General features: G+C 39.6%; 3 protein-coding genes across 3 annotated transcripts; all 3 read right to left on the bottom strand.

Moving 5' to 3' along the window:
* bub3 (BUB3 mitotic checkpoint protein) lies at nt 1–3,245 on the bottom strand (the record flags this gene model as incomplete). The annotated part of the gene is made up of 7 exons (XM_083903357.1): nt 3,164–3,245; nt 2,248–2,442; nt 1,754–1,823; nt 1,475–1,626; nt 771–929; nt 410–587; nt 1–221 (listed from the first exon to the last, which is right to left on the bottom strand). The coding sequence occupies exons 2-7, from the start codon at nt 2,440–2,442 to the stop codon at nt 1–3; spliced, it is 975 nt and encodes a 324-aa protein (XP_083759483.1). The 5' UTR covers nt 3,164–3,245.
* A 1,551-nt stretch (nt 3,246–4,796) lies between these two features.
* hmx3b (H6 family homeobox 3b) lies at nt 4,797–5,890 on the bottom strand (the record flags this gene model as incomplete). The annotated part of the gene is made up of 2 exons (XM_083903842.1): nt 4,797–5,392; nt 5,611–5,890. The coding sequence occupies 2 exons, from the start codon at nt 5,888–5,890 to the stop codon at nt 4,797–4,799; spliced, it is 876 nt and encodes a 291-aa protein (XP_083759968.1).
* Nucleotides 5,891–9,304: 3,414 nt separating this feature from the next.
* Nucleotides 9,305–15,606, bottom strand: acadsb (acyl-CoA dehydrogenase short/branched chain). Its single transcript, XM_083904112.1, has 11 exons — nt 15,560–15,606; nt 14,873–15,035; nt 14,689–14,789; nt 14,327–14,533; nt 14,003–14,173; nt 13,181–13,306; nt 13,012–13,104; nt 12,836–12,925; nt 12,598–12,735; nt 10,821–10,920; nt 9,305–10,392 (listed from the first exon to the last, which is right to left on the bottom strand). Exons 1-11 carry the CDS (start codon nt 15,590–15,592, stop codon nt 10,316–10,318), a joined length of 1,299 nt encoding a protein of 432 aa, XP_083760238.1. The 5' UTR covers nt 15,593–15,606; the 3' UTR covers nt 9,305–10,315.
* Nucleotides 15,607–15,775: the final 169 nt, after the last annotated feature.

Raw genomic sequence — 15,775 nt, 5'->3', positions numbered from 1 at the left:
TCACTTGGGCTTGGTCTCGGCATCTGTGACTTGGCGGATGAAGATTGCGTCCTCCGGGTGGCTGTTGTCTCCTTTTTCTTGCATGTAGGACGAGGCGATGGCGAGCATGGTGCCATCGTTGCTAAAGGCAAGCGACGCAATGCTGGTCGGGTAGCGGTGGAACTGACACAGGCGCTTCTTGTTGAATGGATCCCAGATGTTCACAAAGCCATCGGAGCCACCTGGTAGAAGGGGAAGCTCAAGGTCAACCTCAAAAGACATGGGACTGTGTTACGGCTGAGATATTGATCTAACACTGTTCCACCTGCAACCCTGCTAGCTCAATGCTTCAGTTAACAGGTGAATAGTTTTGGGGAAAAATTAGAAATGTCAACGATTTTACCAAGAGCTAACGATGCCTGTGTCTTACCTGTGGCAAAGGTGTTATGTATGCTGTGGAACGAGATTGCATTCACAGGGTAAACTTGCTCGATTCCTTCCTCTTTCAGTCTATGGCATTTGAAGGCGTACTTCTTCTTCTGAACCTCCTGACTTGGGTCCAGGTACTCCACAGCGACACGTCCCTCGATTGAACTCAAGACGTAGCCCTGAAGCCAAGAGAGAAAATATACAGTTACCATCCAACTTCTTCACATTAATACAGGAAACTGTTTCTGTAACATGACAACTCTATTAGAAGTACATTTCCAGACAGGTTGAAACTGTGCGTTTCATTCGAGCCGTGTAAAGCTTTAATTGATAAAAAAGGTTGATTGTATTTCAATGTGTACCTGTTTGTTGGGGAAAGCTCTAATGCAGCGAGTCTGATACTTGAGACTGGACTCTCTCCTTTGCTGTACGTAGCCCATGTTCCTCAAATCCCACACCAAGACTCTTCTTCCAGCTGTGCCAACAATTAGTCTGTCTCCAGCCACAGACAGCGTATACACCTTTTGAAATTGAGAAAATGGACAAAGGGGAAATTTAAAATTAGCAATGTTTAGGTGTCATTCCATACAGTTAAATATCACATTATTCAGACGATAGCGTAAACGATCATCACATTACATTAGCTCAAACATGCAAGTACTTTGTTATTAAGATGTAACATTAAGTAGTACTGTGAAATAAAGAGCAATAAATATACCTGACATGTAAATGTGTTTTTATACTCTAGGAACCTTATTCCTGCTTATTCTTTTGAATGAGTATATAACATGATATGTGATTTCCAAATATCTAGTTTCCTTTATAAATACAATCACAGGAAATAAAAAAAAACAGGAAACTGGTTGACACCTCATTGTAATTTTTAAACAATTTGACGAAAGCCAATAAAGCAGAAAAGAAGTGGGCAAGTTTAAATCTTACTGTGACCGACTCAAATATCTACACTTGTTTACTACATAGATAGATAGATACGATGTCATTTGAATAATTTTATTGAAATAAACACGAGAAAAGGAATTAAAGATAAATAAGTCTTCAGTTCTACCTTTTCAGGCTGAGTAAAAGTGCCAGCATTGCAGGGCGTCCTTGGGTCCCACAGTCGAACCGATCTGTCCCAGCTGCCAGTGACCATGACATTAACCTCGGGACAGTACTCCACACAGCGAATGGGAGCATCATGTGTTCCAACTATTGTATCTGTTAAACAAAAAATATTAAAGCAGATCAGTAGATTATTCATTTAAAATGCTTAGCACATGAAACTCCCAGTTGTTCACAAGCATGGTAATGCTGGGAAGCTTTTATTGCAACCACTGGATCACACCTTGGTCTGTGTTTAAGTCATGAGTTTTTAATTGTGCATCTAATCCTCCACTCCAGGAATGTGTTGGGTCCTGCAAGAAAAAGGAGCACATTAACAGGTCTGAACAATTAGGATAAAATCTAAGAGTGATATTTCTGACATATATTGCAACTTAAAAGCTTTTATTGCAATTTAAGTTAAGTCAAGCTTCAGGTTAATATTTACTATGTACACTGCTAAAGATTATAAACAATATGGCTCATTACCATGAGATACCATCAAAATATGAACTCCTCTATTCTAATACAAAGACAGGAACCCAAAGATATGTATAACATTTATGCAGTGCAATTTCAAAATTGACATCAAACAGTCATGTTGAGTCAAATGATTTAAATGTAGCCTTTGCTATGATTTTGATTTGAAAGCAATCAATTGTGGAGCTGTAAACATTACCCATGTTCAACAAACATATAGACTGAGAGGTCAGTAGTAAACAAAAGCATATGACATACATAAAAAGCACAGTCAAGCACTGGAGCTGTGTGCTGGTACTTCATCCGCATGGTGTTGCTTCCCACATCATAGAGACGGACAGTGCAGTCCCATGAGGAGACGAGCAGAAACTGAGTTGTGCTCGTGCTGAACTTGACAGCAGAGATGCTGTCCTCTGGTCCCTGGTGTAGCTTGTACTCATTTGAGCCTGTCATCTGCAGGAGAGCAACATACCAATTATAAGACTAAAAGAGTAATTTACAGGGTTTAGGCACATTTATCAACTGCAAATATGCAATACTTAAATGGTTCACACACATATTGAACATTAAAATCACAAAATCAGAAAGACAGACACTGTGCAAGCGATGATGTTTACAATAGTACAAACTTTTCACACACAAAATAAAATCATCAGTCATTTTACAACCATTTATTACAGATTTTTCACATTAACAGACAGCAACTGATGAGAAAACATACACAAACGCCATACACATAAACATGAATAAATATCTCCATATGTATTCTCTATCAATACCATGGATGAATGTACATTGGTATTTTCAAAGATGCTGTCAACAACACGCTCAAACAACTAGCTAGCTAGCTTGAGGATGAATAGCTTTACCGCTTGTTGTTAGCCGTTAGCCATGTCCAGGCATAGTGGCAGCAAGTGAAGCTAACACCACACACACACAGCGCTTCGCTTATAACATCCATAACACATTAAATATTCCAGTCGCACGCGCTAGATGTCGCGTAACTTTGTGTCGCTCTTCCCTGAAATTATTTCTTAATTCTTTTAACTAACGAGAGAGAGAAACATTATTCCCATCCAGCAACTACACGGAGCCCCCTCCTAATGCTACCGGTGGTGCTTGCTAACACAATGCAGACTATAAGCTGTGCGCGTCGCAGTTTCGTTTCACTTACCGCTTAGGTCGGGTGTGAATCAGAGGAAATGTATTCTATTGTGTCCCTAGCCTTATTGTTATTAGTATGCCTGTATTACGACAATATTCGCAAACACAGGACAGACAAAGTCAGAGTGCAAAGCGTGGCTACGTGAAGCTAACACTCCTCTGAGGAGAATCGCTGCTGCTTGTCGGCAGGGAAGGGCGCTGATTGGTCCAAACGAATATTCGAATTCCCGCCTGCGATGTGATTGGTTGATTGGAGCTCAACGTACTTTCCGTTTCCTCGGCGTAGGTCACGTGACGGAGGACACACGCACACACACGCGCGCACACACATTAACGATTGAGTGACAAATTACTAGTTGAGTTAAAAGTCGCCTTGTGAAAAAACACAATAAAAACACAGCTACTTAGCCTACAGCAGCTTGTTATGGTAGCTGTCTTTATTAAGCTGTTGTATAATCGAAACGTATCTAATTTTATTGTGTGTGTAATTTTATCATTACCTTGGCTATAGAGTTCTATTACAAAATAAAATTATAAAAAATATGGACTAGTATGTCATGTAGTACTGATATCAGTCCTCTTCTTAGACACATGTAAAAAAAACTTAAAATAAAATCATATTTTTCTTTTTAATTGATCTAACTTGTCTTTTAATTTAAACCAATTGTTATAATAATAACATTCAAATAATATCACCATCACTATCTTACTGTTAGAAATAACAAATAATGGCTCTTTAGATGAATTAGGACTTCAAAATAAAATGTATTTTTATCAGATCAAAATGATATACGACCATCGAATTTTAAAAGGACTCCACTGTTATGATTTATTGGGGAAAAAAATCACTGTGTGTCACTGCTTCGTCTCAAATATTTTAAAAATAAAATCACTCCATCCTCAAAACGATTATTTTACGATATTTCTTAAATGAACATTTACATCACTGTGACATATAAAGTATATACATATTTCTGGTTTGGAACAGATCTTTTTTACTGAGCGTATGAGACACATTTCAATAACAATATCAGAGGAGGGAGAAAAAACACACACACTCAGACACACACATAAAGGCTGTTTTGGCTCTTTCATGGCTAATATTTGCATCATGAAAACAATAACAGTGTCCTCCAAAAACAAAACTGCTATTTTTTTCCCCCGTTTTCTCAAGAATCGAATGATTGTCCTCACTATTACATTACAGAGAAAAAAAGGGATGGATTCTGTAAAATAAAACCGCATGTGAATGCAATAGTCTGACGTGAAGTATATTGCACAATATTGAAAAAATCAAAATATTGAATTCCACATGTTTTTGCTATATATACGAACACTGACACAAATCTCTGTGGAACACACTGGGACAGTAAACAAATCAATTATTTAACGGAAAATGTTTAAATATATTCATTCACTTCCTTTAAAATAATAATAATAATAATAAACGTTGTTGAGTGTGTTGTAATAGGGAATGCAGCAGAATAAAGAGTGAATCATAATAATAATAATAATAATAATAATAATAATAATAACCCAACATTTGGTCCGTTGAATGTACAAAATATACAAAATGGTATTTCGTCACGAAGTCTCTCTCTGACTTAAAAACCTATGTACAGCTCATCATGACAGAGTCAGTGTTAAACAGGCCTCAGCAGTGGCAGCGGGTGGGAATAGTACATGTGGTGTGGAAACGGCAGCAGTGACTGGCTGCCCGGTGAGTGTGATGCGGGGCCCCCGCTCGACTCCGCGGCTCCGTGCTCGTGGTAAAGTATCGGGACGCGCACAATCCTTTGCGCCGCCGCGTGGCTCAGGTTCGCCGCCTCCAGCTCCGCGGCCAGCTGCCGTTTCCACTTATTCCTGCGGTTCTGGAACCAGATCTTGACCTGCGTCTCGGTCAGGTGCAGGGACGCGGCCAGGCCCGCGCGCTCCGAGCTGCTCAGGTAGCGCTTGATGTCGAAGGTGGACTCCAGCTGGAAGACCTGGCTCCTGGAGAACACAGTGCGCGTCTTCTTTTTCCGACAGGGCTTCTTATCCGGGTCCAAATCGTCCGCCTTTTTCCTCCATTCGTCACCGCCGTGGTCCACTTCTCTCTTTGGCTCCTCCGCGTCACTTTCATCCAGAGTGATGTCGTCGTCTGCGCTTTCCTCTTTGACATCTTGGTCACTTTTGTGGAGATCCGGGGAGCGCCTGTCCGGTGCCGGGGATGCCTCCCTCGGGTTGGCCTTCTCAGACCCTGGAAAAAAAATATTATTTAGAATATTTAGTGACAGCTGATATAGTAAATTTAATAATCTAAACAATTCGTTCTGTATTTTCCTGAATATGCATGTGATTTTATGTTATGTTGCTTATTGGAAATTTAGCCACTAATTATTGCAATTTTACTTTCCAAATGGCCTTTAAAATTAATCTAAATTCAAAATCAGCGATTAAGAACTTAATATTATTTACCGCTGGTTCTCAGATGAGCCCCAAGCGTGTACGGGTACCACCAGGTGGAAGCTCTCTCCAAATACTGTCCCGAGAGTCCAATCCTCTGCGTGGGCAGCTCAAACCGAGGGAAAGGTAAGTCACCGAGGCGAGAGAAGATGCTGCCTTCAAACACTCCTCTGGTCGAACCCAGTAGGCTTTTCGGCTTCGTGGGTTTGTCCTCGATGTTCAGCAGGTTCTTTATGGAGAACGGCGATTCTTTTGCGGGCTGGCGGGTCTCTTGCGCATCCGATTCCGCCATCACCGTTTACTGTCCAGTTTGGATCACCATCCAAAACAAAACAACACAAAAAAAAACAGCTGACAAAAAGCTCTTCTTAGCAAAAAAAAAAACAGAGACAGAGGTGAGATTAAAAGCCGCACGAAGCTGCCGCGTCCAACTCCTGATCAGCGAGAGCGCAGAGATGAGTGCGTCATGAGCGCGCCGGATGGATGCAGACTAATGATGAGAATAAAAGATGCCATCCAAGTTAAAACGCGCTCGGTCTCGGCTATTGGGCAGGTAAAACAGCAAATGGGATTTGAGATGAAACCTCGGGGGGTTGTGACGAGAATGGACTCAAAAGAGAAAGGCCGCGCAAGCGTTTTGGCACCGGGCTCAGCGGCACACACACACACACACACACACACACACACACACACACACACACACACACACACACACACACACACACACACACACACACACACACACACACACACACACAGAGAGAGAGAGAGCGAGAGAGAGAGAGAGAGAGAGAGAGAGAGAGAGAGAGAGAGAGAGAGAGAGAGAGAGAGAGAGAGACACAGACACACTTATCATCCAATTACATTAAAGAGGAAGCTGTCTTTAAGGGACGTGCGCTTTGGGCGAAATCACTGGTCAGTAAATTGAATAAATGGTCCACAGAGCTTCACACATTAAGGCGGCGCTTTACGCAAATTGGCACAAATGTGACGCATATTTTACGCATTAATATTGTTAATCCCAGTAAATTATTAAAGCTGTAATAAAATACAAGGAATTTCATTAAAAGCACTGGCGTGTTATTTAAGCATTATTTACAGATGCATTACGTCACCAATCTTCTGTATTGAACGTTACTGGGTGTTACGCGCAACAGGAAGGCAACACATGCACTGTGCGCTTCACCTGCACCGGAGCTCATTGACTTCAGTGTAATGTTATTAGGCAGGAAGTGCCACAGGCGCAACATCAAATTGAATGCTTACCATTGTGATAAAGGCTTTTCAAATCAACTCTGAACAGAGAGGAGCCTGCAGAGCCACAGAGGCAGCAGGTGGTGTCATGCAATGAAACAACGAGCCTTGTTACTGTCACATGTCACTGTCATAATAACGCAGGGTGTGTGGACGCAGCAGGTTATGGGACGATTGTGATCGGATTACTATGAAAATGTGGACACAAAAGGGTCGTTTTAGGTTTATTTGACTTGTAAGTTGTGTTTTAGTGTATTATCAAGTGTAGTTTTATTAGAATAATTGATTGTACTCATGTTTTGTATTTAACATTTGACACGTGTTACTGTGTGTAATGCAAGTGTATGCATTTACATTTTAATGTGTTATGTAATTGTTGCATGTAGTTCTGCGTTTTGGTGTTTTAACATGTTCTATCATGTGTTATTATACTGTTCATCTGGAACCCAATAGGGACAAGAGTTGCAAACTCTATAGCACATCAGTTGCATTATTTGTTTTGGAACTATATGCAAACTGTATTGTTCATATTTAAATAGAATTCTATTATATTTTAATGGGCTATTGTATCTAAAATACAACTGAAATACCAAATGTGTCAAACTCCCAGCATCAATCACATGGGTACTGGTTTGAGGGCTGGTTTTATCAGGTTTTTTTCTTACATTTTAATGTCATTTTTTTATATTTAGGGCAGGCATAGCATTCATTTGTCAGTAGAACAGGTGCACAATTATTTCTTATTCTGTTATTTTCATTCGGAGTTGCATTTCCTTTGTTAGCTGTTTGTTGTCTGTGTGTTGCAAAAAATAAAACCCTCCTTTCCTGGTCAGTGATGAACAGGCACTATTCTGGACACATCTTTGGGTGAAAGTTGGCTCTCACACACAATTCACATGTGCGGCCAGAAATCAGGAGAACACTAAAACAAAATATATTGATAAAACTCAAACAACATGGGCTTCATTTAAGATTCATCATTCATCAACCAAAGCTGAAGCAGATGCAGTGAAGTAATCAAACAAATTGAATTTGCTCAACCTGCAAACATGCAGCCTGTCCTTTCCGCTCATGGAGCGCTCTCCACCTCTGAAGGACAACACTGTGTTTTGTGGAAAGCCACTTGAATCCCTGCATAATTAGAGGTCTCATGGCTGTGTTAAAGATGGGGGGGTGGAGAAGGAGGCTGGTCGAGCTGTGTTTGCCAATTCAAAGCGTGCAAAAAAAAGCGAAAGTGAAAAGCTGTGGTTTCCCATCAGATTGTGTTCATTAAACAGGGGCTCGTTCAACAGAAAGAACAAGTCAGAGTGGGTTAGAGGTGGAAAACACGAGGACACTCAGACACAGGCCTCTGTTTCCCCTTATACATCTTTGTCATTAAAGGGATTTCGAACACATGGATCTGATCTTACTAATGAGGCATATTAAATAACATGTCTGTCTGAGGAACCATTTCAATCCTGTTCACCTCAGTCATGAAAACACCACTGATTTCATGTTAATCAGAAGTATAGGTTTATATCTGTACGTCATAAACTTCTCATATATGGAAAACACTCCTTGAAAGGGTGCAACCAGATGACACATCATAAACATACATAATTCATACATAAACGGCATTTCCAAAACAGACAAATTACTTTATGTACCATGTTTTTGGATTATAATTTTTATTTAACCTTTATTTTGAAGACAAATTGACATCAGAATCTCTTTCAAATGAGATTGAGTCCTTGTCAGTGCACGTTTTAGAGTGTCGGTAATTAACAACAAATAGAAATAATAGAATGTATTGCTCTTTTTAAATACATTCAGGGTATATTGTACAGAACAAGAGCTTTGTTTCCCTGTTAAACCCGTGTGATGAATGACATAATCTTCTGTGGTTATTATGTATTCATATGATGATGATGATGATGATGATGATGGCGATATCTATTAAGTTAATGGGATTTTTAACATGTCTAAATCTGGTCTCAACACTGTCAATTTATCTCACAGCAGCAATTACAAGCTGACTTTTTTCATCACTGTCTCAACATAAATAAACAGAACACACGTGTACAAATATGCGTGTGTATATATATACATATATAATATATAATATGAGTGTATATATATTATATATACACACATATATACATACATTAATGTGGATATCTACATACAAATACATATATATATATACACACATACATATATCTATATACATATACATACATATAGATATACACATATGTATATCTATATACACACACGTGTATGTATGTGCATATATATACATATACACACATACATTTACACATATATACATAGTTACATATCAATATACATATATGTACATATATATTCATATGTACATATATATATACTTAAATGTATATGTATATACATATAGGTGTGTGTATATAGCGACAGGAACAACTGAGGTTTGTCTGTAATTTGGACAGTACAGAACAATAGACCTTATTTTACAAACATTATCTCATCTGAAAAATGATCAGTAAAGCAGTTATGCCCTGCACTGCAGGCATAATGAATTTGGTATTAAATATCATTAGAGCTGACAGGCTGTTATGTGTTATGGTAAATGACTGCTCTCTTGCACTGTGAGCAGCACACGCAGCGTCACATCAGACAATGGAGCTGCTGTCACTCAGGAGAACACTGCCATCTAGTGACAGAAAATTGCAAATGGAAAGAACATGAAATTATGACGATTGAATCAATAATTTTATCACTCGACAATGACTATCGAGCACAAAGGTGATGAAATTCAGCGCCAGGGCTCATCACGTCATCATTTTAAAATCAGAATTGCAATTTGAAGTGTCGCAAAAAAATTGCAAAGGCTGCAATTTAAAACCATTATTTTCTTACTGAAATAATAAAAAAAAGGTGTTGACTGGTTGCCAACTAAAAATATTTAATCCACACGTCGGACATTATTACATAATTTGTTCACAGTTTGATGTTATCTCATGTCATGTTTTAAATCTATTACACACTAAACATCCTCAAAAAACTCCTTGTTAACAACTTCATAGGCATTGAAACATTCTGATTCTTGCAGCTGGACTTGAACCGATAAGGCTAATTGAGTTGTAGTCAGTCCGTCAGTAAAAAATTGCAATGAGATATTTTCCTCTGATCATTGCAAATATAACACTTTGAAGTCCTTGATCTCAGTCATAACCAACCGTCCAATGCACTTAATAATTTAAGGAAACATAGGACATCCCTAGGACAAACATGGCCAAAAGTAATAGAGAGGAATCAACATTTTTAAGGTGACAGAAGGCAAAAGAAACAAACACCACTAACTATATTACTAGTTCTAAATGTAACAGAATCACCCGTGAAACAGGGTTAACAACAAAAACACCCCCAAAGTCATCGTGGAGAAACAAATATGGAGTGTAATACATCAGAGTGCAATTGACCGAGCTCTGGTCGGATTCTTTCAGTGGTCATACTCCTTGTCAATGAACTTGGCCATACTGGAGAGCTGGATATTTGATGTGCCCTCATAAATGGTGCCTGCAAAGAAGAGCAAAATAAAACATGAGAACAAAGGTCAACAACAAGGTCGGGTTTTGTCAAACTCCCTTGCCCCGTTGACAATCCTTTAGCTTTCACTATCGTGACACAAGCAGGCTTATTATGCAGCTTGCTCCGCCATGGCTCCAGCTGGACAGCTGAGGAGCCGAAATGAAGGTGATGAAAGGGAAAGTAGCATTTTGCCCTGACAGTTTCCTTGGCTGTGTGTTGGAATAATGACACTTTGATGGGAGAATTCCTGCAGAGTCACTGTGATCCAATCACAGACAGTCACACCTGACCTTCCCACAGCCCTCGTAAGTTGTGACCTTTCCCACGTTTGTAGTTTTCATCGCACTTACCTCAAACAACTCTCATCTAAACAAAAATGCCCATAACAGTGTTTGTTCAGTGGCTCATAATCTCACCAATTTTACAGTCTCTGTAGTATTTCTCGATGGGGTAGTCCTTGGTGAAGCCCACCCCTCCCATCCATTCAATGCACTTGGAGGTGGTTAGTGTTGCAACCTGAGGAAGATCAAACATAACGTACAACAGTGTATAAAGACAGTCATCACATTTTACTTACAAGACTTCACCTGTTAAACAGGTTGAAGACAATGTTATGGCAACCAGAGCAAATTTGTAAATAATATGATTTTCCGGAGTAGTTTTACTGCCATTTCTCTGACACTCATTATAATTTTGAGCAGTTTGACCAGCCACACTTCACAGGTGAACTGCAGATATATGTAAATGTTAAGTGACAGGGTGGGCGTTATACATGTATAGAATCATGAACCAAATAAACCTCATTATGATAATATTGGCTCTGTTCAGACCTGGCGCTCACATCCGACATGAGAGACAGGATCACAATTGGACAGTGTAAATTAAGTACAACTGTCCACAACTGGCATTAAAATCCCTCCCTGTGTCTCTGTTGACTACTTGTGCAATTGTGAGTGTGCGCTAATACACACAGATGTCATGTCTGTCGACCATGGGAGCAACATTGTGTTTTTAACAAGTCTGGCTGTACAGATGTGTCCCTCGTAAAATGTGTTTTCGTGTGCGATCGTCGAATTGTTTCAACGCAATGTACAAGGAGTGAAAAACATGAGAAAAAATAAATCATGAGGTGATGAGGGTATTTATTGTTAGAAGTGAAACTGCAGAGGATCAGAGGACATGAGCTGAGGAAATGGTCTTTACTGTGTCCTGCGGACAGGCTTCTGTCCAGACATGTAAGAGTGTGGATCCTCAAACCCGGTCGACACATGGGCCACACGGTTGACGTAGTGGTTAGCGCTCTTGCCTTTGCAGCAAGAAGACCTGGGTATGACCCAGTTGGAACAAGGGCCTTTCTGTATGGCGTTTGCATGTTCTCCCCGTGTGTGTGGGTTTTCTCCGGGTTCTCCGGCTTCCTCCGACCGTCCAAAAACATGCATTATGGGGATTAGGTAAATTGGTCACTCTAAATTGACTGTAGGTGTGAGTGTGAATGGTTGTTTTTCTCTATGAGTGGCCCTGCAATGGACTGGCGAACTGTCCAGGGTGTACCTCGCCTATCACCCTATGTCAGCTGAGTGGTAGATGACGGATGAATGGATGGTCGACACACTGGTGTGCGTTCATAGATGTACTTGTCCACTTGTGACCAAATCAGAGATGAGATAAAGATGAAAGATAAATACTTGAATTGTTGGACAAATGCCTAAAACCTTCAGAGCATCTTTTTTGCCATAGCAACACCATTTGCAATGTTACACTAGAGATGAATCACATAATACAATTAGATATATTAAAAGTGAGCACATGATAAAATTAACCGCACAAAACAACCACAGCAACGAGAGAAAAACCTGTCATCATGTGTTTGGCCTTGATTTATGTTTTTCACGAGAGCTTGCTTCAATCTGTTCTTATCTAGTTGCACAAACCCTGAATCTATGGCTTAATTCATGTTGCAGACAATGTCGTTATGATAGGCTGATTCATTTAGGCTCTGCAAAGGTTGACCGACAATCTTTGACCATATTTTTATTGAATTAAACTATTTTGCTTCTCAGAGCAGGAATAGAATCTTGTCTGCTTGCCCCATATGATCAGGACAGATGTTAATACCAAGTCTGAACAAGGTGCATATCCAGTAGCTGCATAAAGAGTCTCAAAAAACGTTAGTCTGTGAATCAGGAAGCTCACCTCTGAAGTGAAGTATTTAGCCATGCAGGCCTCCTTGATGAAAGGTCTCCCAGCTTCCTTCAGACGAGCGGCGTTGTACGTCAGCAGCCTGGCTGCTTCGATCTGAGTTGCTACGTGGGCGATTTGGTGCTGCATGCCCTGGAGTTCAAAGAGTGCCATAACAACACAAGCACTTACTGAGAGTTGCAAAAGAAGATAATGACAAACATGTTATGGTGAAATAATAAGACGCGCTCACCTGGAAGTCAAAGATGCGTTTTCCAAACTGCCTTCGCTGTCTAGTGTAAGGAATAGTGTGGTCAAAGCAACCCTGTGCAAGGCCAAGCATCTGAAATACACAAAGTTTTTCTTTTACCCACTGTAATCTTCATAGAGCACATTTGGCTTGTTTTCACAAAATGTTTCATGGTTTACCTGAGCGGCTATCCCTATCCGACCCTCATTCAGCATTCCGATAGCATACTTGTATCCGTGACCCATCTGTCCTAAAATGTTCTTCTCTGGTACCTACAGCGTACAGCAGAAAGTCAGTGTGTCATCTGTTTCACATTAATCCAGTAAATCACAATGGGTTCGGTCGCACCTTGACATTGTCAAAGTTGAGCGGGCAGGTGGAGGACGCACACAGGCCGAGCTTCTTCTCCTTTTTGCCAATCTCAAGCCCCTCAGTGTCTCGGTCCACGATGAAGCAGGTGATGCCTTTGTATCCCTGTTTATCACGAGAAAATCATTTTGAATTATAGAAGCACACATCTCAATAAAAGGTTTCACAAGCATTTGACCAACAGTGTGTAAACGTAACACTGATAAAAAGTAATATAGTTGTTATTTACAAGCCTGTGATTAAAAACTACCCGAGTCTAAGCTTGTTCTAGTCATCAGTTATTTTATAAGTTGTTTTTAAAGCACAACTATCAAACACTATCTGAGACTAGCTTATTAAATGTGATGTTTTTACTCTTTTACATTGTTTTCTATTGTTGAATACTGAAACTCTGAATTTTAGACCTTTGGTTCCTCAAATTAATACATATAAAGACAAAATATTACCCTCTGTGCAATTACATTTGATATTTATCAATCTTTTTGGACATATTTAGTCTTAAATTGCAATTCTTCTGTTCAGTAAAAATCTATTTTTTTGTGATAATTTACTCTGGATGAAATAACATCTACACTTGATCTCCTAGAAATATTGTAGTTGGATTTAAATAGAACATGCCATTTGAAGCAAACAAGAGTGTGTAAAAATGAGAGTGGATATGCAGGACAATGATTTCCAGATCTTTTAATAATGAGAATAATCATAATTTGCAAAGTTACTTTTTATGAATGTAGGCAAATAAGATGAGATGGAGAAATAACGAATACAACAAAATACATAACAAGGTGGTCAGTTACTCACGGCAGACAAGTCAGCGTTAGCCATCACCAGGAATATGCCTGCATGCTCCGCATTACTGATCCACATCTTGGATCCATTGATGACGTAATAGTCCTTGTGTTTCTCTGCACGCGTCTTCAGAGAGAAGGCGTCACTCCCTGACTCTGCTTCAGAGAGACAGAAGCTTCCAATCTGTGAGACATGATGGAGATCAAATTGACTAAATATTCACCATTTTGTTGTGGCACAAACATGATCAAACCCACAGAAAAAAATGATTTTAAAAAGTGATTTTCTGAAATGTCTCTCTCTCGAGGACACTTCAGAGGAAGTCTATTTGCTCACCATGTCTGTTGACAGTCTGCTGAGGTACTGCTCTTTCTGTGCTGGTGTCCCCAGGTTGGAGAGCAGTGTGTTGATGAGTGTGTTCTGGATATCACAGAGAACAGCCACGGAAGGATCCACCTTCGCCAACTCCTCGATGACCAGAATGGAGGAGAAGAATGTAGAGCCAGTGCCGCCATATTCTGGGTCAATCTCAATGCCCATGAGCTGTGAAAATTCAATAACAGAGTAATTTTTTATTATAGATTAGAATAAAATAACAAAAACAAAAAAAAAACAAGACAAGCAATTACAAAGGCTGGAAATCACAAATGGAAACAACACAATTAGCAAATGCATGCAATACATAAGGAAATACATACACCCTGTTCAAAGAGAGAGTCGATCACTTCCTTGTCCATGGCGGAATTCTCATCCATCTTGGACACGAATGGAGCAATGCGCTCCTGTGCATATTTTTTCACTGTCAGACAAAAACACAGATGTTTAGTTTTCAGTCTCTAGCTATCATCAACAGGAGAGATGATAACACACTGACTAGCTCACCTGCTTCCCTCATCATGCTCTCTTCCTCTGAATAAGACTGTAAAGGAGGGAAAGACACTGGCCCTGCTGCCTGGTGCGCAGCCACATCTGGGGCAGAACTGCTGGACATTCTCCTCCATCCAGTCCGGCAAGTTCCCCATGGCCGAGAGATCTGTCTGCAAGACTGAAATCACAACAGAGAACAAGATTAAAAAAGAAAACAGACTGTTAAACATACACCAATAGGTAAAATATACATGACATAAAAAATGTATTTTATTTTTTTAAGTTAGCAACTACTGTTTATGTCTTAACATAACCAAATGTGGAATTTGAAACCTAAAAATAGAGCCATATGAATATATTTAGAATTCACAATGAGAAGGAAAGTGCAGAGCAAACACATCACTACTAGGTCAACTACCCGACCTACACACGTTTAATAAATATTTTCACTGTAAGTAAATTAGTCAACTTATTAAGCCACTGACAACAGCACTGCCTGTTTTTTTTTATAGAGGACAGAAACTAAACACATAGCTTGGAGTGATTCTGCTAATGTTAGCCCTTACGCTGTTAGCTTGAAACCAAGCGTGAAGAAGAGCCAAATAGGTTACTCAAATATAAAGTGCAGGTAAATATGCAAACGTAAACAATAAGTGCATTAACTGTGAACATTTCATCATGAATAAGACGATTTTTCCTCACCTTTAGGAAACTCTTGACCAACGGGGCAGCCATACTGAGCAAGTTACACAATGTTTACATGTTGCCTTCAAGGACCTCCTGTAAGATTCACAGACATCCGTGTACCGATGTCAATAATGATAATATATGGTTATTAGATGCAAAGCTATTTTGAGCTGTCACTTATTATATTTATTAATAATGTTCGAACAAAACTATGTTATATGCAGGGAAGAT

Source organism: Microchirus variegatus (assembly GCF_963457635.1).
Source record: "Microchirus variegatus genome assembly, chromosome: 17".
In the NCBI taxonomy this organism is placed as follows: Eukaryota; Metazoa; Chordata; class Actinopteri; order Pleuronectiformes; family Soleidae; genus Microchirus; species Microchirus variegatus.
The sequence above is the reverse complement of the archived record's forward strand: the minus strand, read 5'-3'. Positions and strand labels throughout refer to the sequence as shown.